At 38.7% G+C, this 26992-nt stretch overlaps 2 protein-coding genes across 3 annotated transcripts in view; one reads left to right on the top strand and one right to left on the bottom strand.

Annotated features, from left to right (window-relative positions):
• The window catches only part of vipr2 (vasoactive intestinal peptide receptor 2), a 33321-nt gene extending 32965 nt beyond the window's left edge, over nucleotides 1-356 (bottom strand). The window contains exon 1 of the mRNA XM_017429514.3: nucleotides 154-356. Within this exon, the coding sequence (XP_017285003.1) occupies nucleotides 154-204 (51 nt within the window). The 5' untranslated portion in view covers nucleotides 205-356. The remainder of the gene's footprint in view (nucleotides 1-153) is intronic.
• A 4242-nt stretch (nucleotides 357-4598) lies between these two features.
• esyt2a (extended synaptotagmin-like protein 2a) overlaps nucleotides 4599-26992 on the top strand; it is a 38168-nt gene continuing 15774 nt past the window's right edge. For both annotated transcript variants that reach the window (XM_017429561.3, XM_017429560.3), the window contains exons 1-8: nucleotides 4599-4750; nucleotides 6977-7376; nucleotides 16177-16218; nucleotides 17063-17197; nucleotides 17935-18011; nucleotides 18154-18226; nucleotides 19137-19226; nucleotides 24144-24199. In XM_017429561.3, the coding sequence (XP_017285050.1) occupies nucleotides 6984-7376; nucleotides 16177-16218; nucleotides 17063-17197; nucleotides 17935-18011; nucleotides 18154-18226; nucleotides 19137-19226; nucleotides 24144-24199 (866 nt within the window). In that variant the 5' untranslated portion in view covers nucleotides 4599-4750; nucleotides 6977-6983. The remainder of the gene's footprint in view (nucleotides 4751-6976; nucleotides 7377-16176; nucleotides 16219-17062; nucleotides 17198-17934; nucleotides 18012-18153; nucleotides 18227-19136; nucleotides 19227-24143; nucleotides 24200-26992) is intronic.

Raw genomic sequence — 26992 nt, 5'->3', positions numbered from 1 at the left:
GCAGCCAATCGAACAAACTGCATAAATCCACAATCCTAAAATAAACGCAATGATTTCTTCTGTTTTAACGACATTTTAATATAGAAAATACCACCATGGATTATTATTTATGTTGATGAATTCATTCATAAACAGCAGGGAAAAGTGACTCACCATAAGAGGACAAATCCAGAGACAGCAGGTGAAGAGGAGGAAACTTTTCATGATCAGCCCTCAGTTTTTTGTCCTAACAGCAGGAAATTATTTCAATCATCCCGAATAAAACTTCTGAATTTATTTTAAATTCCATGAATGTTGGAGAGAAGCGCCGGGGAATCCCAGCAGGTGATGATCTGGATCCACTGATCCGAGCGCGCGAGACGATCCGCTCCAGCAGCTGATTCCAAGCATCAAGGTGGGAGTATAAGATCCTATACTTCCGGTCAGGACTTTCAAAATAAAGACCAACCAAATGAGGAATTTCTCTCCAATGGAGAACATATTGTTTCACTCTAAACCTTCAATGTATTTAAAGTAATTTAAGTTCTGTCTCACAATAAAATCCCTTCTGAACTCACTGTCTTTAATATTTTAGATATTTAGATATTTTTTAGATGTCGACCAGAAGCCTGATAATTACTAAACAAATAAAATCAGATGTGTTGAGGAACTCAAAGTTGGATCATTAATTAAATGTTATATTTATCAGAACTGCCAGAGTTAATAAATTAAATTAGTTGTTCAGGAAGTTTCTGCTGAGATGTGTTTGTGGTTCAGAAGCTGAAAAGTTGATAAATTTCTGATCTTAAACCTGCAGAGCTGCAGGTTCTGAGGAGCAGGATTGAAAAACATCATCATTATTATTTATTATATATATTCTTTTATGTAAACAGGTGATCACAGGTGAAACAGGTAGTGTCATTTGCAAAAGAGACCTGAAACACACACACACACAGGTAAAAACATTATTGCCCTTTTAACCTCAGTCAAAGCGGATGATGATAAAAATTTGCTCATCGAATTGATTTCTTCAGATTTGATCATTTTATTTCAAATATTTCTTGTTTTATTTAAACTAGATAAATTGCAGATCATCTATCAAGATTTTTTAATTATATAACTTATTTATTTGGTAATAAATTTTCATGTTTTTAGGTTTTGAGCCTACATGTGAAACTACTCTGCAGTTCAAATGGTACAATAAGCTTTATGTTTCTTGCAGTCATGTTTTCTGCTTTAATTTTAAATTAAAAGTAAAAAAAAAAAACAGTAACCAACAGTTTACCAACTAGTTGTAAATAGAAATGTAAAAGTATCAGTTTTTGTGGAAAGTCTCATAGCAAAGCACCAAATTGACTGAATTAGTTTTTAATTTGATCAGTTCAGTAAAAACCTAAATCTACTCTAATTTCCTAAAGCTTCAGTTTTGATTTTGCAGCACCCAGTTTGTCTCTCGGCTGCTGAGTTTCGGCTGGTTTGAGCTCACAGAGCGTCTCCTTAAAGGTCCATTTGACTGTGAGCTGATAAAATAAGTTGTGTAATCCCAAACACTCCGGGCTCCAGTGTCTGGAATCGGAACAGAACAGAAATGTGCACTTAGAGAAACATTATAAATACACTCGGTCTCTGTGTACATGGTTTCCATCTTCTACAATAAGCTGCTGAAAGCAGAGCGGGGATGAAGTGGCACGTATTTACACAGAGCCAGAAACCATCATCAACAGCCCTGCAGCTGCTGGTGGAAGCACCAACACGCCTTGGAAAAGTCCTGGCACCAAAATTTAAAGCAGTTTTCCAGCAGCTTCAGGTGTTTTATGGTTTGTGTATAAACCCTCTTTAAACATCGGGGCTGTGTGAGAATAGTGTTAAACACAGAGTACCATCCAGATCCAAACAGCAGAGGGAAGGTGCCATCTTGTCTGGTTGGGGTTTTTCTTTTTTCTGTTTGTAATTACAGTTTCTAAATTCCATTCTTTAAAATATCAACTAAACCAGCATCCATCCATCATTTTCTTTACCTTTACTGGGAGCTGGTGTCTCCTGGGCGAGAGGCGGGGGACACCCTGGACAGGTCCATCACAGGGACACGTAGAGACAAATGAGATGACCGTTTAGGGGCATTTCAGATTTCTCAGTGAACGTATGGTTTGTTGGAGGAAACTGGAATTCCCAGAAAAGACCCAGACATAAAGACGATAAAGACAACATCACAAACACGCTGGCGATAAACTGGTGTGCACAACCAAGTAAACAGTTTTTTAAGCTATGCACAAGAAAATAGGCCATAATTTCTGAAAATGCAGCCACACAGATCCATAGTTGCAAAAACTCAGAGTTCAGTGAGATTGCAACAAAAAGTGAATTTTTCCTATAATTTTGAGTCTCCAGCTAGTGTCTCAGTGAGAGATCCCTTAAAGATGGCTCTTTCTCAGAGACATGTTTGCATCATCTTTGTGGACTTTAAGGGGGATTGAAACAAGGTGTCACCTTGCCTGATGAGGCTGTTATAAAGAATAAAATGTAATGATCTAATCAGGTGGAACAGAACTGTCTTCCAGCTCAGATGAAACTGATGCTCTTTCTTCTTTTTGCTTTGTTTAAAAAGCCTCGTCTTGATATCTCAGGTAAGACGTATTCTGCTTGTTGGGATTGTCTCCTCCCTGGGATTTTCTCCTTGACATTTCCTTTGTAATAAATTCATAAAACAAGATGGGGTTTCTTCAATCCCCCTTAACTTTTCTGCCACGACAGAGACAAAAACTGATCCCGATGGATAAAAATCCACATTCAGACCTCTGAATACCCTTTGTTTTCTGACAGAGAGACTCTACCTGGGCTTCTATTTGATGGATTATATAAAAACATCTATATTTCTAGAACTTTTCTTACTTTATTTTATGTAAAAATTGGACAATTCTAACTTGAGTTCACGCTGTAAACACTTTGTCAAAGCAGTGTGAGGGATTCAATTATCTTAACATAAATGTCTGCAGAGAAAGAACATTTAATGACCCGCTGCTATTGATTTACAAATTGCTTTTCTCACGTTGTTAGATTGGGAAGTAAATTGCTCCTCTTTATCTCCGTCAGCTGCATTGTTTGAGAGAAAGAGAAAAGAGAATATATAGTTCTTAAATGCTTCCTGTATTCCTCTAGTTTTCAGTGAAAAGAAATGTTAAAGATTTAATTTATTTCATGCTTTGTCAGTTAAAATGTGCCTCTTTGTATGTGTACAAATACTTCTGGAGGTTTCACAGTAAGACCAAAAGTACACGTTTATTTTTTAATCAAAGTAAACACAGTATGTGCTTCGGATAAAAAAGGAAAAAAGAAGCTGATATTCCTCATAATTGATTTTCTCATAAAATGCTCCCATTAGACTGATTAAATCAGTAAAACATATGAATTTAACACTATATTTTCTCATAAAAGCTCCCCTTTTGTGCGGATTTGAAGACATTTACTTCTAGTTAGATCTCAAAAGTGAATTACATGAACAAAAATAAAGAATAAGTTTCTTTTAGCACCAGATTAAGTACTAATCACACTGATTATTGAGTTTTATTTCTCACACTGTTATTGAAGACAATCTGAATAATATCTGGAATGCTATTTAAATAATAAAGTGGTTGTTTCATAATAATTAAAAAAGCTTAGTTTTTAATTGCTTCTTTTAATTTTTACTGATCTTTTTATGTTTAATTCTAGAGTTTAACTTGTTTTTAGACAACGGATTAGTTCAAATAAAGCTCAAATTACAAAAACAATACTTTTATGACATCTAGTGGGAAAATGATGCAAAGTCTGATGACCAACCATCAAATAAAATATCTTAGAATAATCATTTTAAAAACACACACATTTCATAACAAATATTTTCATTTTAGTTTAATTAATTCTTTAATGCATTGATTCTCAAAAACGCCTCAAATATCATCTGTAGATATCAGAACAGTTACAGTAAAAAATAAGAATATCCATCCATCCATCCATCCATCCATAGAGACAAACAACCATTCACCCTCTCATAGAGTTACCAATTAACTTAACATGCATGTTTTTGGTCTGTGGGAGGAAACTGGAGTACCTGGAGTAGATCCATGTGTGCACAGGGAGAACATGCAAACTCCAGACCCAGAAAGGCCCCAGGCCGGGAAGTGATCCTGCAACCTTCCCAAACCACTGCTCCGCTGTCCCACTGACCCAGCAGAATCTGTTCAGAAAACATCTGCCCCCTGGTTTACATATTAGGTTTTAAATGCTTTATAACCTAAAATAATTCAAGGCCTTGCACTCTTTGAAGGAGGCCTGTCACCTCTCATGACAAGGATTTAAACTAAGATCATAACACAACCTCTGTCAAGGAGACCCTCATACTGTTTTTGGCCTTTTATTATTAATTTTAAATCCTTTAAAATGAGAGACTCTGACAACAAGCACCTTTTATGACTTTCTTTTGATTTGTGTTAGCTTCAAAACACTTTTCATTTCCCCTTTTTAAAGAAGGGCTGCAGTTGCTTCGAGTGGCCACCATAGGGCGCCCGTGTCCCGCGTCGTGCCCCGGGGTTTGAAGCTCCCTCCCTGCCGGGGAGGAGTGACCTCCTTCCAGCCATGACAGCTTCCTGCAGGCGGTCGGGTCTCCTTCGCAGACGGGAGGATGAACTGACTGAGGGCTGTCAGAGTTTATCAGGTCGGCATGCAAAGGAAACAGCCTCTGGAGTGAAATTCGTGTCATTTTTCAGGGGAGAGCGGATGTCGCAGGCGGATACCGGTGAGTGTGTCTCTTTCTTGGCGGGGAACGTTGAGGAACAAGTAGTTTGGTTCCGTTTGTGTTTGGTTCTGCTGGTAAAAGTACCTACGTGTCACTCTGTGTCGTCACGGCGGACTCCGTTCAAAATTTGGGTCAATTAAGCGGAGTCCCGTTTAACCGTGGCCGTACGCAGGTTAAAAGTAATATTTTATGGTCGTTTTGGATTAAGACGTCTGTGCTTTTCTATTCGGCGTACAGATAACTAAAGAAAACTGCAAATTCAGTCAGTAAAATCTCTGTTTTCATACCTAAAAACTTGCCATCCATTGCAGTGAGTAATGACAAAAGAATGAAGGCAGGCATTTTTTTTTTAAGTTAAAAAATTAGAGAAAGAATATGCTTATATGTTTGTGAAATTCACCTGAATTTAACAGTGGGTTCTTTTTGCTTTCCTGCAGGTTCTTAAGTTGATGTTTGTTTGTTTGTTTATTTATTTTCGTAAAGATTTAGTAACAAAAGTCTGCCTTTTTAGTAGAAGTAAGCTTGGCTTTCAAACTGCATGCATAATAAATATAAAATGCAGAAAACAGTATTAGGCTAATTTGGACAGGACTGTTGCTATCCTAGTATTAAATAAAATTAAGTTAAATGTAATTTATTGCTATTTATTCAGCATACTCTTTTCACTAAATATCTTTATTTGACAAAACCATCTTTGTATCTACAGGTGCTTACATGCAGACACAGGGTTTGTGTTTAAAATCTAAATTATGAAGGAGTGAATAATAGCACAGCACTTGCCAAATAGTGAGCCTGCCTCAGAGTTTGAACAGGGCTTTATAAATGATTGTTAATGCTTTCTGAAAGGTTTCCAAACTAATGAATAACCTATGATTAAAGCATTAATAAGTTAATTAGAAAGGGGAGCTGATTAGGAAGTGGTTCCACGTTTTGTTGTTGGATTTGTTTGCACAGGATGGACATTTCTCACCTCAGTGTGGTTGACACCACAGGACTATTTGGGTCAAGCCCTAATAAAAATAACCTGTGTGCAGCAAACGCATGTGAGGCGTCGTCGAGTAGGTGTTACTGACACTGCAGAGGTACGGGGCAAGTTTTGTGCCATCAAGTTGAAACTTCAGAGAAACCGAAGCACAGATCTGTGATGATCTGTGTCACCTGCACGCTCGAGTCTTCCTGTTGGCACGAAGCACGCCGGGCTGTTCTACTCTGTAATCAAATCGCAGTCCTGTCTCTAATTACCATTTTAGATTTCAGTAAAAGCATTTCTCCTGGTCACAGTAATATTCTTACTAGACGGAGCTGATATTTGCAGTCAGATTAATAGAGATGACATTTCCAGTTTTATTTGTAAAATATAAGCTGGAAATACGTAGAAAAGTTGAAGAGGTTGATTTCACATTAAACAAACAGCCCGGATATGTGCTGCAGATATTTCAGACCATCAAATTTCAAGTAGCCACTTAAACTTTTTAAAGGAATTATAGATATTTTAAACATGATTTTTGCCACTACAATTAGAATTATCCTAAGTTTTAATGTCTGCTAGTAATAATATGAGTATGAATATCTTTAATTTTACTTCTGAATTTTACTTACTTATTTTTGTGACCGTTCTTTGATTGAATGCAATAAAATAGGTAGAAATAGGAGTGTGTTTTAATTATATGGTAAAAGAGCCTGCCATATCTGAGCTAACTCCATTTGTACTTGCAGGAGATGATGTGTGTGAGAATTGAGCGCACACACACACACACACACACACACACACACACACATTATTGTTTGCTCAGCTGATCGTCGGTATCATTACACGCCCAACCCGATGACACAAAAAACATCCCGTAGAGATGCTGTGTTTGTGTCCCATTTGTTGTTCATGTCATCATTTTTCTCCTCTGAGAGTAAAAAAACGAACATTGTCCCTGTTTGATGCGTTTTACTCTCCTGTTTGTGTTTTTGCAGTAAAATTATGACTGTTATGATGTTTTCTCTCCGGTACGAGCTTCAAATGAAAGTCATGTCCTTGTTCTCTGATTTCCACCTGCAGCCAGTCTTATAATTGGTCACTGTTTGGCTTGTTTACACATAAATGTCACAGCTTTCCAGTGACGCATGAAAAAACTTGTCTTGCCTGAGTTCTGAAGCCCTGCAGAGTCAGGGAATGTCTTTTTGTTGACTCGTTTGGCAACTTTGGTGTTTATCATTAAATCACTGCCTTTCCAGAGAGGAAATGAGCAACACGATGGATGGTTTGGCGGCGCCAGGTGCGAGGGCCAACGGACAGGTGAAACCCCCCAGCAGCAGCAGCAGCAGCCCGGCGACCCAGCTGTCGGACCTGCCGCTGCCCCCGGAGGAGCTGACCGAAGAGCAGCAGTCCTCGCTGACAGACGTCACTCAAATGTGGATGAAGTTCGCCAAAACCTTCGCCATCATATTCCCCATCTACATGATAGGATACTTTGAGTTCAGCTTCAGCTGGGTGCTGATAGGGCTCGCCATGCTGTTTTACTGGAGGAAGAACTACAGCGACAAGGACTACAGGATAAACCGGGCCTTGGCGTACCTGGAGCACGAGGACAAGGCGGTGAAGCAAAGTGTGCCGACAGCTGAGCTGCCACCGTGGGTGAGTGACATTCCTGCTATTATCGTTATTTTATCACCCCGTTACCTCAGATATCCTCCCCGTTGAGCTGAAGTACGCCAGACTGGTTGGCTTCTAAAGCTGGCTGATCGAGATAACACGCTTTCCTGCCAGGTTGTAACAAACAAGTTATTTTACTGATAATTATATCAGCATCAAGTCCTTCTGTGTGCATATATTAAAGTTACTCTCTGCAAAGTATGAAATCAAACGGAAAAACATGTCATCCAGGACTGGAATGAATGCTGTTTGAAAGCGTTTACTCCAGTAGTTTTTCCAGATATGTTGGCGTGTGATACCAAAATGCGGGTACGCAGTCAGTGTAAACAAAGAGTTTATCTGCTGAAAGCCAAGTGGAAGGTTAAGTCACATGACTGATCTGCATTATGCTGGCTGTTCGGCGTGCATAAAATTCTGTATCGATCTGATATCAAGTAGCCGGTATCACTGAGACCTCAGGGCAGTTTCATGTAGTAGATTCAGCACAGAAAATACTGAAAATGAATTTATTTTCATGATTATTAAATCACTGATTTTTGCTTTCCACTGTTAATTATACATTTATTTGGATTTTGTAACCCAGGATGGATATTAGACATTATTTTTTGCCAGATAAACAAATATTTACCACTATAATTAACTGCATTTGCAAAAATTAAATCAGTATGAAGTGGAGAACGTTTCAGAATTTACATTCGTCTTAACAAAACAATAACCAAACAGGACAGTATAATATGTTTTCTGACTCACAGATCAGCACCGTGAGGTTCCTTTTGTCTCGGCTGGAGGTCAAGCTTTTTAAAAGTTTGCATACTTTGGGAGGATATTAAACAGCTGAGATCTGTTTAATGTCACTAATCTCATGGATTACTGCAGTTTATCCTTCCAGTTTATGTCAGATTGTTTATTTAAATTAACAATAAGTGCGAACCTAAAACCTCCAACAGTGGTTAAATAGAAGGTAACTAAACTTTGTCCCTTTTCAGTTGTTTTCTTTTGAACTATTTAGAATTGTCATATTATGGATGACTGAGTATTTACAGCAATCTCTGATAAATTGCATTTTTTTCTTTGTTTCCGTTGTTTTGCATGAACAACCCTCTCATAGAAGAACTGTTAGTTTCCTGTCTTGCACTTGTACATATTTTTATTTTCAGGTTTATATGAGCTACATGTTGTTCTTCCCACGTGTTCTGGTGGAGGATCTGATAAAGATGATAATAATATTTCTGGCATCAGTTGAACAGGGAAAACAAACAATCATGCTCGTTGTTGGGGGGGTTTCATAAATAGCCGTCGGAAAGGTCATTTTCCTCACTGAGCTCGTCATCTTTTCCAGGATTTATTTAGCCCCACGCTGTTTTCATTCCTCCTAATTGCCTGATTCACTTAGCAGAAAAGCCCTCGAAGCCCACGGGGCTCCTGAAATCAACAGAGACGTTTGGTACGCTCTAATTTTCATTTTCTGCTGACAGTATGGCCACGGAGACGGCAGACTGGCAACACGCTACATCGCTGCCATTCTCCCTCTTTTTGTTTTTGTTCTGTGGTAATCACAAACGACATGTTCTCCCTGTCAGCATCTCTGGTTTCGTGCATGAATGTAGATCACAACTAGGCGCCTGCAAAGAAAAGCAATCTTTCCTTGTAACTCTGAGAGCTCTTTATAAACCTTTCTCAGCCATGAACCAAATCTGTTCAAGTGAAAACGTCCAGACAGGATTCCCGTTTATGTCCTTTTATTGTAAGAAAGTAAAACTGCCATTTGTGCAGCTAGTGAGGGTTTCCTACGAAGTCTGTGATGTGGTTCAGGGCGACGCTGCAGTGATGAAATGTTTAAAAAAACCTCCAGCTGGCTTTAAGACGTCCCAACATCATGTTGGGGATGATCTGAGTCGCTTCTTTTAGCTTTTTTTGTCAGGTGGGGTGGCTGCAAGGTGGGTGGAAGTTGGCATCAAAGTAATGTGTGTAGCCTTGAGTCCAGTTTTTCACGTCATGCAAACTAAAATAAGTCTGGATTTTTAACAAAAGCACGGCTCGCCGGACGCAAACGCTCCAGCAGTTCTATCAATTCTGATTCTCTAAAAAGTCTCCAGCGGGCGCAACCCTGTGAGACGCTACTTTAGGTGAGATTTCCTGACGTGATTATTTGCATCATCTTGGCTAACGACGTGCAGATATTCAAACCAAACGGAGCAGATGGAAAGCCTGATGTTCTCCTGATTTTAAGGGAAGGAAAATATCGAGACGACCGAGCAGCAGTACGAGACAATCAGCAGCGAACTTTAACCACGAAGGACACTCAGCCGCTGTCATTCTGTTGCTGTTTTTGCACAGATACTTTATCTGCTTCACCTCTGTAACACTGACCTCAAAGAGCTCCTGAAAAGTCCTGCAGCCGTCATGATGCAGCTTCAAACTAAAGCACAGCCTCCACCCCATAATATCTGACGCTAAAAGGGAGTTATACATCCAAAATAAATCAGAATGATGGATTCAACATCCAGTTATTTATAAACTGTTGGAGACATTAGGGGAACCAATCAGCTTAAACTGATTAATTGGATGTGTTTGTCAGACATTTTTAATTAAAGTGAAAAAAATACTTTTTAAATTTGACTTGGTGTGTTGTATTTCTCAGGCAGTAATTAATTTTAACTGATGGTTTTAGTGAAACTAGGGGCTCACAGGTTAGTGGAGCATTTATTTACCTGAAATAAAGAGACTACCTTGTGTTATAAACCAGGCTGTAAAAGTAAACTGAATATCAAACAGGCGAGCAGTGGATCTGTATCTGAAACAGACCTTGGCGGGGGGCAGGGGGGGTTATTCTCTTCTCTGTGAATCCGGCTGGAATGAGGCTGGATGTGCGGTGTGGGCCGAGCAGGGCTGAGGTAATGACGCACTTTGATTACTCAGAGAATAAACCGACGGTTTTCTTTATTCCTCTGTAAAACGAGTGCATGCTTCAGTCTTCGGGCCTTTTGTTTCAGCTCGGGTTGCTGTTCTCGTTCAGCAGCTTTTAAAATTGCACCAAATATGTTCCTTCAACCATAAAGCCTGTTTTTCTTTCTGCAGTTTGTAACTCTGTGCTTCCATTTCTGATTACTAGTTTCATCTCTGTAGGCTGGAAAATCAGAAGAAATGTTCTCTGTGACTTTTCGAGGTCTTAATGTGATTAGCTGTGGGGAACACAAGATATGACTGATTCTTTTTTTTGTATTTACAGAAACTCTGCACCAATCATTTGTCAAATACAGTTTATGCTAATAAGTTATATGTTTGCTAAGATGTAGCTACGTTTCGTGTGCTGCTGAATTAGAATATTACCTGAAAATAAGAGTCCTCGTGGTTAGTGGGTCAGATGTGGAGGAATGAGGTCAGACGAGCTGCGGTGTTCTTCTCTCGTTATCAAGACAAAAAACTAAATAAATACTTGCATCAAATCACAACTTTGCCTAAATATAAAGTCCAGAAAGCTTACTTCTGCTGCTCACGCACACAAATCTATGGCAGGAAGTTCATTTTAACTAAATTCATGAAACTCAGGCGTGGTAAAAGAAAACTAATGATGATTATTTCTCGTTGCATTTACATGATGTCCTTCTCTTCTCTTCTCTTCCTCTGACTGAATGAATTTGGACGCTGCCATCACTGTTTTAAAGTGTTTAAAAACATCAACAGTGCACTTTTTCAAACTGGATAAATGTGGTCACAAGTTAGGAATTAAAACGGACATCTTTACTTTCTAAAAAACCTCTTTCTCTTCAGTGTCCTCCTATTAAGGCCAGATTATGGAACTAAATGCAAAACAACATCCAGTATTTCAGCTTCAGGGCTTTAAATTCTGCTCGTACTGAGTGTTTACTGTAAAGTAGACGTGTGGTGTGGTCTTTGTACGATTAATGTGATCAGTCTGCAGAGCTCAGAGGAAAGAAACGTTTTTATTTCTGGTGATTGACCACCAGAAGTTAAACGTGTTAACTTTTAACACAAGCAAATAAAAATAAACCACAATTATAGATTTACAGATCCAGATCTGAGTCCTGGCTTCTTTAAATTCTTGTGCAAACGGAGTGAACTGTCTGAGGTTCGGCTGTCTGGAGGGACTTTTCATGCAGGTCTGAATTAGAGTCATGGCAAGTCTGAGTCAGAGGAGTTTGGTTGAGCTGAATAATTCTTGGGTGTGACTGTGAGCTGTGCTGGTGGAGAAGTGTGGTGAGCTCGCTGAACCCCCCCCCCCCCACACACACCTCCACCTCCACCTCCTGCAGTTTTAATGTTAAACTGACCTGAAACAGTCCGACTCTGTTCAGCCTTTAGAGCAGGGGTCTCCAATCCTGGTCCTTGAGAGCTTTTATCCTGCATGTTTTCCTTGTTTCTCTGCTCCAACACACCTGATTCAGAGGTTAAATCACCTCTTCATGTTGTGTTGGAGCAGAGAAATAAGGAAAACATGCAGGATGGAGGCCCTGAGGACCAGGATTGGCCACCCCTGCTTTAGAGCAACAAGCATGAGAAGCGGCCCTGAGTTTTGAGTAACTCCTCCTCTTCCTCCCTCTTCCTCCCACTCGGTGTGGCACGGGGTGGGGATTTCGTGTTTTTCTGACGTGCCAAAGAGCCCGAGCTGAGCTGAGGAACAGAAAGGCCTCGCCTGCGCTGCTTTACTTTCACCTAAAACTGCTTTTATTTGACTCTATTTTTTCTTTGAACCTCAGAACCAAGGTTGGGTTTTGACACACTTGCATAAAAGTTTGTGCACTTTTAATTTACACCTTATTTGTTGGAGCTGATCCAAAAAGACATCATTGTGTGGAACAAGACGGACTGTGCTGCTCACCTTCCTCATGAAACAGATGGCCTTTTGTGTTGGGATGGAGGGATGTAGCTTTTCATCCCTCAGGGCTTAATAAACCAAATAAGCCTCACAGGGAGGTGGTTTCCATTTAAATCCATTCAAACTACTTCAGTCTTTGATGAAAATGTCGTAGAGTTTACCTAGAAAAGGACAACATTCTGAGGAAAACGCAGCGTGAATCACAGAAGGAACCCACTGTTTTATTAAATGTAGATCCTAAAGTTAGCTAATTGCTTGTATTTTTTGAAAGTATGTTTTATTATAATTATTTTCAGAGAAAACAAAAAACTTCAGCTGCAATAAATCACATAAAGATAATCCATAGCAGAATCTTTACTTAGTTTTATTTTGAAAAATATCTGTATTTTTTATCTCCAAGCTCTCATTTATCCCCATTAAAATTTAGATTTTGAAATATTTCCTTTTTTTTTACTCTTTTACTCATTGTTAAGCTATTAATGATTTATTATCAAAGACAACGCCGGTAATATTTTTCTGTTTTCATCAGATTTTAGCTGAATAATGACTAAAATAAAAGACAAATGATAAACATCATCAGATACGTCATTCAGCTGCAGAAAGTTCAGACTTTCTTCTTTTTCTTCCGCTAATATGGAAGTAGCTGCGCTTTTTAAATCTTGTCACACCCTAAAAAGTGTTGTCAGTCTGCAGTGATACAACATTATTTCTAAATACATCATCTTGTCGGCATGCACAGTATATTGCAAACCTATCACCATCACAGTATTAGCAAACAGTCACAGACTGCAGTTAATGACACACCTTTATATTTCAAATACCATACATTTATGTTCTGCTGCTAATAATAGATTTGGTCAGTCCAACAGACCTCACTGGTCTTGATGGTTTACATGATGGTGATGGTAAAATTTGAATTATTTGTGATTAATATTGCATCATTAGACAATAATTTCCTACATTGCAGGTTTTTCTAATGTTGTATGTATAGTGTGTGTGTGTGTGTGTGTGTAATGTAGTTTGAGAGGCGTTCATGGAGGCACAAACAACCACATCCTCGCCGCCTGTTTCTGTCTCTCTGGCTAAATATAGATGCCGGCGTGGAGCTGCCTTATTGTCGAGCAGATTTCTTGTTTCTGCTCCTTTCAGCTCTCTCAGTTGGAATCTGTTGATTTTCAGACCGCAGGTTGTTGACCAGCATTTCAGACTGATGATGGATTGTTTCAGGTCATGTCAGTAGTTGTAAGATTTTCTGTCTCACGCACCTTTTGTGTCGGGGGTTGTGGTTGGGGGGGGGTATGGTTTCCAAACAGCTGTTACCCTGTCAGAAACACAAACAGTGATGCTGCAACTGTTGCTGATCCCTGATTGGCTCCTTCAAACAATCTCGCAACAAGTTTTTAGCGCCTCGTTGTTCCTAAAACTCCCCACAAAAACCATGTCTTTGTTTTAGTCCTGTCACCTTCTTGTTGAGGTTAGGAGATGGAGAACGGCTCCGTGTAACAACGTGAGGATGTCGTTTTTGTTTCTGCTGCAGGCAGATGAAACATGAGCCAAAAGACTTGTTTGTGCAGTTCACCCTCAAGTTTGTAGGGATGTTGTGCACTCCGCAGACTTTACTGCACACTAATATATTAACAAGCCTGAAAAGTTAAAACGCTACATGTCCTGACAATTATTATATAAATATGCAATTTACCTGGTTTATGTTAGATTATTGAAAACAAACTGAGATGTTACCTCTGATCATTATTTTGCAGCCTTCATATTAACAAGTAACAAATAATGTGATTTTTTTTTTTGTTCTTTGGGCAATCCTCCTGTTGGGTTGAAGTTATTAAAATAACTTTTTTCTGCATATCTGCCCCACAGTCCTGGGATTTAAAACACAAACAGTTGATTTGAGCACATTTTCAGCTCCTTTCTGCATCCTGCTTTATGAGTTATTCATGAAGACAAAATTGTCCCTGAAGAAGCTTAAAGTGATAAAGGTTTCCTGTGAGTTTGACGGTTCAGTGAATCTTTATTTTCTTCCTTGGAACATGAAAGATTAAAAAAAGGCAATGTGTGTCCTAGAGGAAACGCTTCATCACGCTTTGTTAATGAAGCTCGGAGAATATAAACAAACAATTCATGCAGACATTTTATTCAATTAAGACCTGGAACACAAAGAAATATGTCGCATCAGTTTCATTTTCCTTTTTTTAAAAGTTTTTATTACAATCTAGTTTCGTTTTTATCTTTCTGTTCGTTCTAAACCTCCCACTATTGTCTCACATTTTTGTCGTTTGTCTCTATTACTTCTGAATTTTTCCTGCATTAATCATTTTGGATTTAGTCAATCCTGTTTTTGTTCTTTGCATTTATTGCACTTTTGTTCAGGTTTGTCTGGTATCATTTAGAAGCTACAGATCTGAAGCGAACAATCCAGATTTCAGGGGACTTGTTGGAATTTGACTTCCTGATTCAGTAATTATTAGAGAACCTGCTTCAGTGTTGAAACCAACGTTGTGTTTAGGAGTTTATATCGATTGCCAACAAATAATCAAGAAAATATTTTCTAAAGATGAGAAGAAGAGTTTTATTATCATAATATTTCCAGCAGCAGTTTTTTTGTAAAGTTTTTGCAATGAAACAAAAAATCTGTAATAGTTTGGCTTCTCAAATGTTAGGGTATTTTAAACATATTTGTTTACTTTGCTGATCAGACAAACATTTGATGACATCACCAAGGTTTAAATGTTGTTTTTCAGTGATTAGTGGGTCATATAATCAAATTATCTGTTGGATTATCTGTGTGCATGACTCCGTGCACGTGGGTCACACTGTGTGCATGACTCCGTGCACGTGGGTCACACTGTGTGCATGACTCCGTGCACGTGGGTCATACTGTGTGCATGACTCCGTGCACGTTTCCTGCCTCGTGTGTCACTCTGGGCAACACGACACACGTTGAGACTTTCTGCAGAGAAGATTCGTTCATCAGCAGCAAATCATCGTGTTTCTTAACGGACGACATGTTTAAAAAAGCTTCATTTGCTAAGCTTTATATGGAACAAAATACCAGTTATTTAACTTTAATTATTTTATAATTTGTCACAATAATTTCTATTTTAGAAGCCAGTATACATTAATCTCCAAAACCCCTGAATTATCCTTTATTTCTTTATATTTTATAAAGAATATTACCTTTCATTCAGGCAGATTTTCTTTGAGCCTTTAAAACGGATCTTGATGAATAATTGTCCTGGCTTTCTGTGGGTTTTCCTCCGTTTCAGTTCAGTATTTGATCGTTTTAAAGAAATGCTTTTTGTGTTTTTTTTAGCCTGTTAAGTCACCTAACTGTGACCTATGAATCATTTGTGAGGAAGTTTCCAAAATGTCCCAAAACATTCACAAAGGTTTTTCAGTGTCCTCCCGTGAGTCACAGAGACCCCCCTCAAGTCGCAGGAAATTAAACATCTGCAGGACTAGAACCGTTCTTTAACCCTTTTCTCTTTAGTTTTCTGGCGATGTTTATATAAACTCCCGGCCAATTTGGGCCAAATTTCTGCCAGTAATTCATGCAAATGTGTTATTCAGTCTGATTCAAAATGAAAATTTGTGGGTTTTCTTGCAGCTTTGTGTCTCCAGCTAGTTGCTTATAGTTGTATCCTGATGAAAATCAGGCTTTTAAGGCCTACAAAGGCTGGACACAACTCAAGGGATGAACCAGTGTTGTGTTTAAACATAGCTTAAATTGTACCTTTAAGGCAGTTTACCAGCTGTTTCCTCCCATTTCTTTAGGTAAATATATTTAAAAATATCCCAGTGATAACAGTTTGACTGAAAGAAAATGGTGTTTTAGCTCCAATAAGGTGAAAATTGGTGTTGAGTCAATGATTAGCTGAAGAACTGAAACATTGGCTTCATTTTAAATAGTTCTATCTTTGTCTTTGGTTTCAGGTCCATTATCCAGATGTGGAGAGAACGGAGTGGCTCAATAAGGTACACACACACACACACACACACACCCTCTGCCCTGCTAACACAAAAACCCGCCCACTGCTCCTCATCACCTGCAGAAGTATGTCAGAGAGGCAGGCAGGTAGGATTTATAAATAGGATCTGAATCTGGAGCTCCGGGAGACCTTGTTCCAGTGATTCACCTCTGCAGAGAGAAAAGCAGAGCTGCAGAGAGAACGTTAAAGCAACCTGAGAGTCTGAGCCTTTCTGAGAAGAGCATTGCTTACCGTAAATGTTTACTGGTACTTCCAGCATAAAGTTAATCAATATGTTTGACTCAGACAACAGCTGCCTTCTACCTGAACATGCAGATTGATGTCTGCAGACAGAGTGCTTTTGTGAATTATAAATGTTGTACTCAGAGTATAGTTTTAGGGGTCATTAAGGGAGATTTATGCTGCTTTAATAAACAGAACAACCATAATTTACTTGACTTGTGCCACCAGGTTATCCTGGTTTTAAATTTGAGGATAGAATGAGGTTTTGAGACTGTGTCATCTATTTAAAGAAGAAATTAAATGATTGTTTAGTTGGAGACCTTAAAGCACTGATTGTCAAATGATGGCCCGGGGGCCACTTCTGGCCTGCAGGGGTGAGTGTGAGGTCTGAAGGGTAAAAACAATGAAAAAAGAAGTTCTATGACATTTAGGACATTTTGTATATTTTTCCTATTTTAAAGCAATCTCAAAACGTCAGAGATAATAAATTAGGTCAATTTAATCAACTTCGTAGTACTCTATGTGTGTTAAGATGCATACATTGGTTTAAATCTTAGACCAGTTTCATTCTCCCGCTCAGTTTTCTCCTTTTCTCTCGTCTCCATCAGACGGTGAAGCAGATGTGGCCGTTCATCTGCCAGTTTGTGGACAAGCTGTTCAGAGAGACCATCGAGCCGGCGGTGAAGGGCGCCAGCCCCCATCTCAGCACCTTCTGCTTCACCAAGATCGACATGGGCGACAAGGTGACGAAGTCACGCTGACGGGCTCTCAGCCACCTGATTCTGGCCTCACTCCTACCAGCTGCATTATCGCAGTTAGATTTTATAGAAGGTGTGCGCCAACGTGTTGACTCGAGGGATAAAACCTTCAACATGGCTCCCAGTATTAGTCGTTGAATTAGGAATATAACTCATCTTAAATTAGAGGCTGTCAGGCACTAAAATCTGACCAGAAATCAGGTATTTCAATATTTAAATGTATGTAAATGTCCTTATTTGGATACAGTAAAATTTCTGTAAGATTTCCACTTAAACCTTTAGGATTTTAGGAATTTATTTAAAAGAAATGCAGATAAGGAGGACCACAAGATATTCTAATTGTTTTTAGTTTTTTTATGCCTGAGACATCTTGTGCATGGTTTAAATTATATTATATAAATTTCAGTGTGTAGTCCACAACTTACTCTGATAGGACAGATGTATAATAGCTCATTTTTTTGTGGAAACTAAATTTTATGGAGCAAAAGTTTTTTAATGTTGCCTTGAGGTCTACAAATCTTACATTTGTCCTCAATGCAAACGTTGATCCCATTACTTGAAAATATTTATTATTCGTGACAATGTTACTAATTTGGGCTAAAACAAAAAAACCATTTGTTATAAATGGTGCAGCTCAAAGCTTAAAGTTAGGGTCTGGTTCAGTTAAAGAAAAGATTTGCTGATATTTACTTGTTTTTTAATGCATATGTATGTTTTTGCAGCCACTGAGAGTAAACGGGGTGAAAGTTTACACAGAAAATGTAGACAAGAGGCAGGTCGTCATGGACCTGCAGATCAGGTAAACCTCCCACACTCACAGACTTTTCAGATTTTCTCTTTTTTCTTTATTCTGTACAACATTACTTATACCTTGCAGATTTATATTAAACATTATTATTTGCATTTAAGGCCTCTGCTTTTTGCTCTTTCTTCTTTTTTAGTTTTGTTGGAAACACAGAAATTGGTGTGGACATCAAGAAGTTCTACTGCAAGGCTGGAATCAAAAGTATTCAGGTATGTCTGCAGAGTGGAGGACACATTAGTGAAGGGGTTTATCCGTGAAGTTTCAGACTTTTATCATGTGAATGCTGACTCAGCATTAATCAGCTGCTTCTTTCAGTCGTCCCTCACTCCTTCAGCCGTGACCCCTGCAGTGACCCTTGACCTCTGCAGAGACAACCTTTCACAAAGTGTTGACTCTGGGCTGATAAATGAGACGTTATCCACTCAGCTGTTGGAACAGGATCAGGCCATGTCTGCTGTTCAGAGATCAGAGAAGCAGGGAAAGTAAGAGGAGAGAAGAGTGAGACAAACTGCTGCCTTTACAGAACTCAGTCAATATTTATCTCCGGAATTTATTTTCCATCTTTTGTATGAGCATTTTTTACAGGCTGTCCAAAAAAAACCTGACATAAAAGAAATTGACTTGAAGATAAATCACTAGTTGTTCGTTATTAATTTTTTATTGGTGTCACGTCTTTTATTTATAGAACTCTTCTCCTTCCCGGCGGATCTCTAATGGGGCCATTATCAGCGGCCCATCATTTATAAACCCTCCCGTTTGGGCAGGACGGAGCTGCAGGAGGAAGGGAGCAGGCATAAACAGACTTTTTCTCTGCACTGACTTCGATCAGCCGGTGTTTGATTACTCAGAGAAAAGTACGTCCAAATTTGGTTCTGCAGCCTAGCGGTCTGCATGTCGGAGGTCTGAGTCACTGCAGCATGACCAAACAAAATGCATCGACCTACGGCAATTTTATGCCTCTGAGACCTAAAATCTAATAAATCTGTTATCCAGCACCACTGAGGGATAAAATTTATGAGTGGAACCAGAACTTGGAGACCAACAGAGGTCCTAGATCAGCTCCAGAAGCCATGACAGTTGCTAAAACATGAAGAAATCTGTGTGGTTTTTTTTGTGCAGCTTCATGGAGTGTTGAGGGTGGTGATGGAGCCTCTCCTGGGGGACATGCCTCTGATCGGAGCCCTGTCCGTCTTTTTCCTCAAGAAACCTGTGAGTTGTGTTTGTCCTCGATCTCAGACTCTAATGTTCTCTTACAGGGGCACCAGCAGGGTTCAGTTACATAGTTATCACCTGCTGCCATGAAAGGCAGGCAGTCATGAAATTCCTCATGTCTCTGTGTGTGTGTGTGTGTGTGTGTGTGTGTGTGTGTGTGTGTGCCTGCCTGTGAGCAAAATAGATTTAGGATGACTTTATTAATACCCTTCAGTGGATTTATCTCGCAGACAAGAGAGACCGGCGTCTGTTAAAACGCATCAGACTGGTACATAAATACACACTTAAAGGACAATAAATATAAAATACTGGAATACATAATAAAAAGACAACAGACTCAAAGTATTCAGACATGAAGGTTAGACTTTGTGAATAAAAACACAGCTAAGAACTGTTTAAAACCAAAATCCCAGCTTGGACAAATCTGTTCTTGTCCTGTTTGATCTTAATCCAATCTCTGGCCCGACTGAAGGAGCAGGAACTCCCCAAACGAGGGCTGGGAGTCGGCCAGCTGCTGCAGCTGTTCGATTTACTGCGACTCTCCGATCAGCCGACTTGATCGTTCGACCAGCTGGTTCAGAGAGTTTCTGGCAGAATAATGGAAAAACTGACTCATTAAAAGCTTTATAAAACAGCTCCAACATTGTTTTTCTGTATCTCATCAACTGCTGGATGGGTTTTATTCAAGTCAACCAAAACCAAGATGGCCACCACAGCCAGCTGTTCTTAGAAAACACAACAATGGCTGTAACTCAGCCAACTATACAGATGTTGAGCTGAAATTTGGTGTGTTTGAGGTTTGACCAAAATACCTAAAACTCTGTTAAATCTCAACATAAGATGATGTTAGTAGGAAAGGCGGCGGGCGATATGCATTCCTTCAATGCATGCTACTTTCATTATTAACAGTATTCCTTCAAGCTGATAAGGACAATTATGTTGTTTTGGAAAAGTAAAAGCTGTTAATTAACTGTTAATTATCCGCTTCATGCTCAGTTGTTCTCCAGGAGAATTGCATTTCTGAGATTTATTTGCTGAGATTATGTTTTATATCCGTCCATTCCTGAACTCTGACTCCATGATGGCCTTTGCAGCTCTTTGTTTATCCATCTTTTCCTTATCAGTGCGTCCCCTCTTCGTAACTGGGCTCTTCCTTCCTGTACTTCAGCTCGATTAATCTTCCAGATTCAAAAAAAAGGATCGCTCTCAAAGGCTTCAAACACAAACAAGAAATTATCCCTTCTTCTGCAAACATGGATTATTGGCCTGAACTTGGAAACTTGGGAACAAGTTAAAGACTTTAGATGCTTTAGTCAGTTTGTTTTAACAGTCAGTTTTAATTTCAGGTTGCCTCTTTTTATTTTTACTTCATTATGAAAAAGAATATTTTCAGGTTTAGGATTTGAAGTCCCTTTACTTCCTTCTGGTGCTTTGTTTGGAAGCAGTGTTTTTAAATTTAGTCTTAATAAAACTACTGAGTGACGCAAAAATGTTTGATTTGTGATATTTAGACAATGATTATATATCTTCAACACACCTTTAGACACTCAGTTTTCAGCTCCCATCACCACATAAATCTAATCCCTTTCAAAAAAGCATCATCCTCCTGTCAGTTTGGATGTTTTTTATGATGTTTATCACTTTGTCAGGTGTTGTTACTGATATTAGGAGACCCAAACTGACTTTATTCAGGTGTTTTTAGTGACAAAGCTGCAGTTTGACACATAAACTGAGGACTGAGTTTGACACCATCATGTGATGATTTATCAGTCTGCATCACATCTCCAACAACATAATGACAGATGACACTAACATCACATCTTTTTCTGTGAAGTAAAGTATTTTTAAATATTTCACAAGACACAGTGACACGTACACAATCTCCACGGAGCAGTAAATATTTACCCAGATACCCCGTGTGATTCAGGTGTGATTTGAAGATAAAAAAAATGAAAAGATTCAACAAGAACCACATTTTTTAGCAGCCCAAACAAAAGCTTAAAGCTGACTCATATCAGATAAAATCTTCTTTCATATTTTAATCTTTGTCTGACAAAAAAACACACAAAGAGATATTTGGGTTCAGGTTTTTGTTTCATTTCAAGGAATGAAGTTTGGAAGACAAATTAGAAATGAACCATAATAATAAAATGTCTTCTTTGCAGCTCTTTGTTTACATTTGATCTTGGGATGAACTGGAAATGCCAAAACTGATGTTACAAATTAAATTAACTAAAATGAAATGGTGGACTAAGATTTTTTAATCCAATAATCAATAAATTAGTTGATAGTGGAAGCCCTGAAGAGGTTTGTTGTTTAAGTAGCATATTAGTGATGATTGTTTTAGTCAGAGCCACAAAGTTTTCTGTCCAACCAAGTCTGTTGTTTGTGAGTTGGAAGTTAAAGCATCTGATAACTGATCTTTTAGTAGTAGTCGTAGAAATGTGTCGTGGTGCAGTTTCTACACAGGTGTGGTCAGGTTGTGACAGCGTGCCGAGCTGCGGCGTCACAGTGTGATTCATCAGGAAGTCGAGAGTCAGCGCCACATGGTGTCACCCAGCTGATCTGGCTTTTAACTGCCGCGTGTCCTGCCCTGTTGTTTTCATCAGATGGCAGAAAAATGGTTAACAAAAAATTACAACCAAACCGTTTTACTGTAACCCGTCTGCAGCCTTTTGTCTCTGAGATTAAAGATCTTTTCCTGCTGAAAACAGCAGCTGTGACATACATCCACATGTTCCATAATAAGAGGACAGAAAAAGTCAGCAGCTACTGTATAGAAACAAAGATTTAGACACAAAAGTGTCATCAGCAACAGATAGATCAAGTAAAGTGAAGGGAAGTGAAATTTATTTATACAGCACTTTTCCGCAACAAGGCAATTCAAAGTGCTTTACAACAGAAACAACAATCATCAAATACAGATAAAAACATCATAATCAAATATAGAGATACAGAAGTAAAAACATCAATCATGTATAATCTAAATGAAGTATAAGATAATCTAACATATGAGCTAAGATAAACTAAATGTACAGGAAGGGTAACATAAACTGAAACATGATAATGCTAAGCTAACGGTACAAGAGGCTAACTAACAGTGCTAAAAGTTGAAGCAGCAACAAAAGAAATCAATCACATCTGGCTTCTTCTTTGCCTGATAGAGCTTCGGCACGGTGAGCTGTGTTTACAGACAACGATCTGTGGAGGAGTTCCCAGGGCCCGGTTTTCATGCCGTGGCCCCTGAGGGCCCCCAGATCACCAACATCCCGTGTTGACTTTCACTGTTTGCAGTGCCGCTTCTTCTTATAAGTGCTGTTGGTTGCAGTAAACACGGTGTTCAGTAGATGTGTGGGTGTGTTAGGAATGCTGCATGCTGTAATTCAGGCAGAGGGATGTGATCTCTGCAACATTACCCAACAAACTGCCAAGAAAGACTAGAAAAATGTGGAGCTCTAACAAAGAAATCCTTCATGAAATGTTCGGTGCGTATAATTAAAATGCCCCCCAAATTAAACAGTCCTGTTCCTCAGGTGACCCAGTCCCAGTATTATAAATCCAGACTGAACTCCCTCTCTGAACGTGACGGTTCCTGCGAACACGCCTTTCTTTTGTGAACGATGTGAGGGAACATGTTGTGGATTTAAGTGTTCGGTTTCATCACCTGAAACTGAACTTCTGGTGCCAGCAAGAACAAGCTGGAGCAGCACCTGTTCAACCTGAGCTTTCTGTGCAGCTCAAAGACATGTTTTAAACAGATTTTGTAGAAGTCGTGCGAAACTGCTTGTGTTGGAAGTTTGGATTTGTTTCTCTTTTTTTTTGTACCAGTCACTGAGCCGCTTCCCTGGAGCAAACAGCCCTCCAGCCGCCTGTTGTACTCCTCAGAAAACGGCAACTATGATGTAAATTAGTGACTCATGTTCTCTAACCCTGAGCAAAATCTCCAAACAAGCAGGGTCAAAACAAAATGATTCTGCAACGATCTGACTCCAGATGTGTTGTATTTCCTCACAGCTGATTGTGTTGTTGCTGTAATCTTATCCTGATTGATTATCTGAATCTAAAGCTCAGGTTCTGCTGACTCATGATGCAGTCGCTGAGGAGGGGGTAAACTGGTGGATGATTTCAGGACATGCTTAAAAAAAGTAGATTTATTTGTAGAGAAACAACAGAAATGTGTATACATTTAGTTTTATTTAATTTAGTTTTATTTCTTTTAACTGCTTCCTTTAGAGCAGATTATTTGCCTCCGTCTCACCCTGTTTCTAACATCTTAGTTTCCCTTAATGAGCCACGTCTGATTTAATAAAGGTTTTAGCCTTTTCTGACGTAAGACTAAGCAGTAATCTGGTTTGGAACCGGTACTCAGAGTACACTGGTCTATGGGTCCCCCATAGGCTTGTACCAGGAATTAGTTAAAAAGTATTTTATTAACTACTTGTGAAAGTGTAGGAACATGTCTGAACCTCATATTTCTTACAGCCACGACATAATTTGATTTATTTTTTGTTATGCATCTACTTTAAAAGCTTGAGCTGCTCTCAGGATCAATTTTCTGTTTTTGAAAACACTAAAAGTTGTCTTTAAACTCTCAGAAATTTCATCTTGATACTTTTTTTCTGTTTTATTACCCCTTCTATATTAACATTAAAGCTCTTTTTTGACAAAACCTGGTCATTCCTTTCAAGTCTTTTGGCATCTTTTTCATATTTTTTTATTCTTAAACAGTTTTTTTAAATAATTGAGTTCCTGTGTGACATTTATGGCTGCTCTTGGTTGTTGAAAGCATAGAAGAAGTCTAAAAATGATATTTTTTATGGGGACTAAGATTCATGTTTTACATAAACTTAGTTTCTGTTTCACCTGTTTTTGATTTATTTGTATTTTTAGTGATATTGCTCCCGTGTCTTTCAGATGCTGGACATCAACTGGACGGGACTCACAAACATGCTGGATATTCCTGGAGTAAAGTAAGGACCTGCTTAAATCTGCAGTCAGACTTTTAAAATGATTTTAAATGGCTTTTTATCTGCACATGGTTCATTTGTTTAAAATAATAAAAAGATAAGATTTTAATGTCAGATTTTTGGGAAATAAAGCAATAGTAGCAGATAAAAATGTAATGCATTTGCAGCTTTAAAAATGCTAAATGATTCAGTCAAAGTGCTTATTTTTTACTTATAAAATTGGTACATTTTGACATTCAGAGAGAAGTTCAGCTAAATATTTAATATTTACTGACAATGTCTTGCAGGAAGTACTGATATAAACACACCTCAGTAAATGAAGTTTGTGGAGCTGCAGCATCTGCTTTTAGCTCTCATTATTTAGGCTCTGCGGTGCAAACTTTACTCCTACTCTCACGTGAAGAGGTACATTATGGGAACATGTCAGACTCCAGCAGACTCGGCTGAAGCATTATTATGGGTTAGCTTCGCAGGACTCTAACTGAAAGCTGCTTTTCAATGCAAACGTCGGGCACATTTTGCGAACTTGTGTTTGCTGTGGTGTGTATGAATTCAAATTCCTCATTCAAATGAAACGCAGTGAGAGTCCAGAGGGCTAACAGAACCAGCACTTTCTGCCGGTTCTGAGCTGTCACTGTGGCACAAAATCAGGAGTAGTTCTTGTAACTTTTAATTCAGATTTAGGTTTTAAGTCACTGAAATGTTAGAAGAGACTAAATCTGGTTGCTGCCAGCTGCAGGAGAAAAATGTCAGAACATATTTCAGGGATGACTGCCATTAAATGATCAAAATTAAGTTTTATAATAGCCATTCATAGATATTTACCATCAATTCAGTTTTTTTTAGTGTTTTATAATTTAGGTCTTAAAACCTTTTTTTATCTGGAGGCACTGGTGAGAAAATATGTGTAATATTGGAAAACATGTCAGTTATTTCTCCTTGTGTTTTTGTGCTTCAACCTTTTCCAGCTTCCTTTTTTTTCCAGTTATTTTCCACTTTGAGCACATATTTGTAATGCATGCTTTAAATTGTTTGTGCTCATACAGAAGAACTGAGCAGAAGTCCCATTTAAATGTTGGATTATTGCCAAATGTTTTGTAATTATTGAAATATGTTTTTAAGAGACATTGAGTCTGAAGTCTTTGCAGCTTTTTCTCACTTTAAACATTTTTCTTTTCTCAAGATTTAGACTTTTCAGTACAATTCAGATGTCTTCCTACCAGCTTTTAAAACTTAACTAAATAATCTTTAAAGGAGAAGAACTGAAAGCTTTTACTATCAGTGGAATCAGTCCTAATTTCATGTCAGAAAACGTCTTTTTAAACTGAGGAAACTTCAGGAGAAACTTCAGAGAAACAGTCCCTTTGGACACAGCAGAGCATTTGCTGCAGAAACCATTACTTTAACCACGGGATGACAGAATGGATTATCATTCTCCTTTTCGCCACAAAGTTTTGGTATTTTTAGTAACGTAATTAAGAAAGGAAAGACTCTCTGCAGACACAGACATGATGTTAGATAGATTTCCAGACAGATTGTTGCTTTGAAGCAAAGTAATTTATGTCTTTCTTATACACAAATACAACAAAACTACTTGTTCACTTCTTCTCCAGTTTGTTGCACATTTGTTCCTCTGCTGTTGAGCAGAAAGGCTGATTTAATTTAGCAAAATCATCAAACAGTAGATTCTGCACTAGAAATGATAAAAGGTGGGAAAAATTCAGTTTTACAGCCTGTAGGTGTGACAGATTCCTGTTTCTGTTGTCATTAGGTTCACCTTGTTAGACCATGTAGGCTGTTTCTTGAAGGACAGCAAAGATATTAATAATCTGAAACGTTTGTGTGGAGTGTGAGGAAAGCTGTTAGCAGAAGTTCTTTGTACCAGTTTTTAATGTTTCTTCCGTCATTTAAATGTCTTCTGGGAGAAAACATTCAGGGCTACAGCTACAAACGTCCAGGTCTAACCACGCTGGAATAAGAATCTGCTCATCTTTATTTCAAATATCCAAAGTGTAGCTCAGTAGATTAAATTAAAGTGATGAGGTGGCTGCCAAGGTGGGTACAGAGCGGAGTAAAGCGGGTATAAAATGGGCAGAAATGAATTTACCTGGAGCCACCAGATGAGGATGACTTTGATCAAACTTTATTTGTTAAATTTTTGCTCCGTTTTTCAGTAAAACAGAACTTGTCAGTTCCTACTTTTGTGTTGAATTACCCTCAAAGTGTTATGCTGTGCTGTGGACACACCTTATTAAAAATCAAATTGAAACTAAATCATGGCAGCGTCGCTTGGAGAAAATGTAGAAGAGGAGAAACAGCATTATTTAGGAGTGGCTCCAGCTGCTCTCACAGAAAGGATTGCAGGTATTATTCCACGCTGAAAACTAGAGAAGACTTGGGACTTGTTTAAACGTCTAACTTTATAAACGTATGCCTGTTCTGTGCACATTTAGCTGAGGTTTTCAGCACAGAGCCCAGTGATGATGTCTGGGGAGAGCTCGTCTTGATCTCGATGTGTTTCCTGTTTGCATTCTTTGTTTTCTTTTTGATGATTGCTTCCGGTGTTCTTAAGGGAGAGAAAAAAACAGACAGTATTAAACACATAACACGAACATCAAACCCTGAAACTTGACCTAAATGTTGTGGGTGCCCCCGCCCCTCGCTGTTAACCATGTCGTGACTCCTCCTGGCGAACCTGTAACTGTTTCCTGCTGGTTTGTTTTCAGCTGTGGCTTTTAAAAGACTCCACCCAGTGACATGTAGCTCTCCTTGTTCAACTAGTTTGAAGAAAGTTAT

The sequence above is a fragment of the Kryptolebias marmoratus genome, linkage group LG20, assembly GCF_001649575.2.
Source record: "Kryptolebias marmoratus isolate JLee-2015 linkage group LG20, ASM164957v2, whole genome shotgun sequence".
Taxonomy (NCBI): Eukaryota; Metazoa; Chordata; class Actinopteri; order Cyprinodontiformes; family Rivulidae; genus Kryptolebias; species Kryptolebias marmoratus.
The sequence above is the reverse complement of the archived record's forward strand: the minus strand, read 5'-3'. Positions and strand labels throughout refer to the sequence as shown.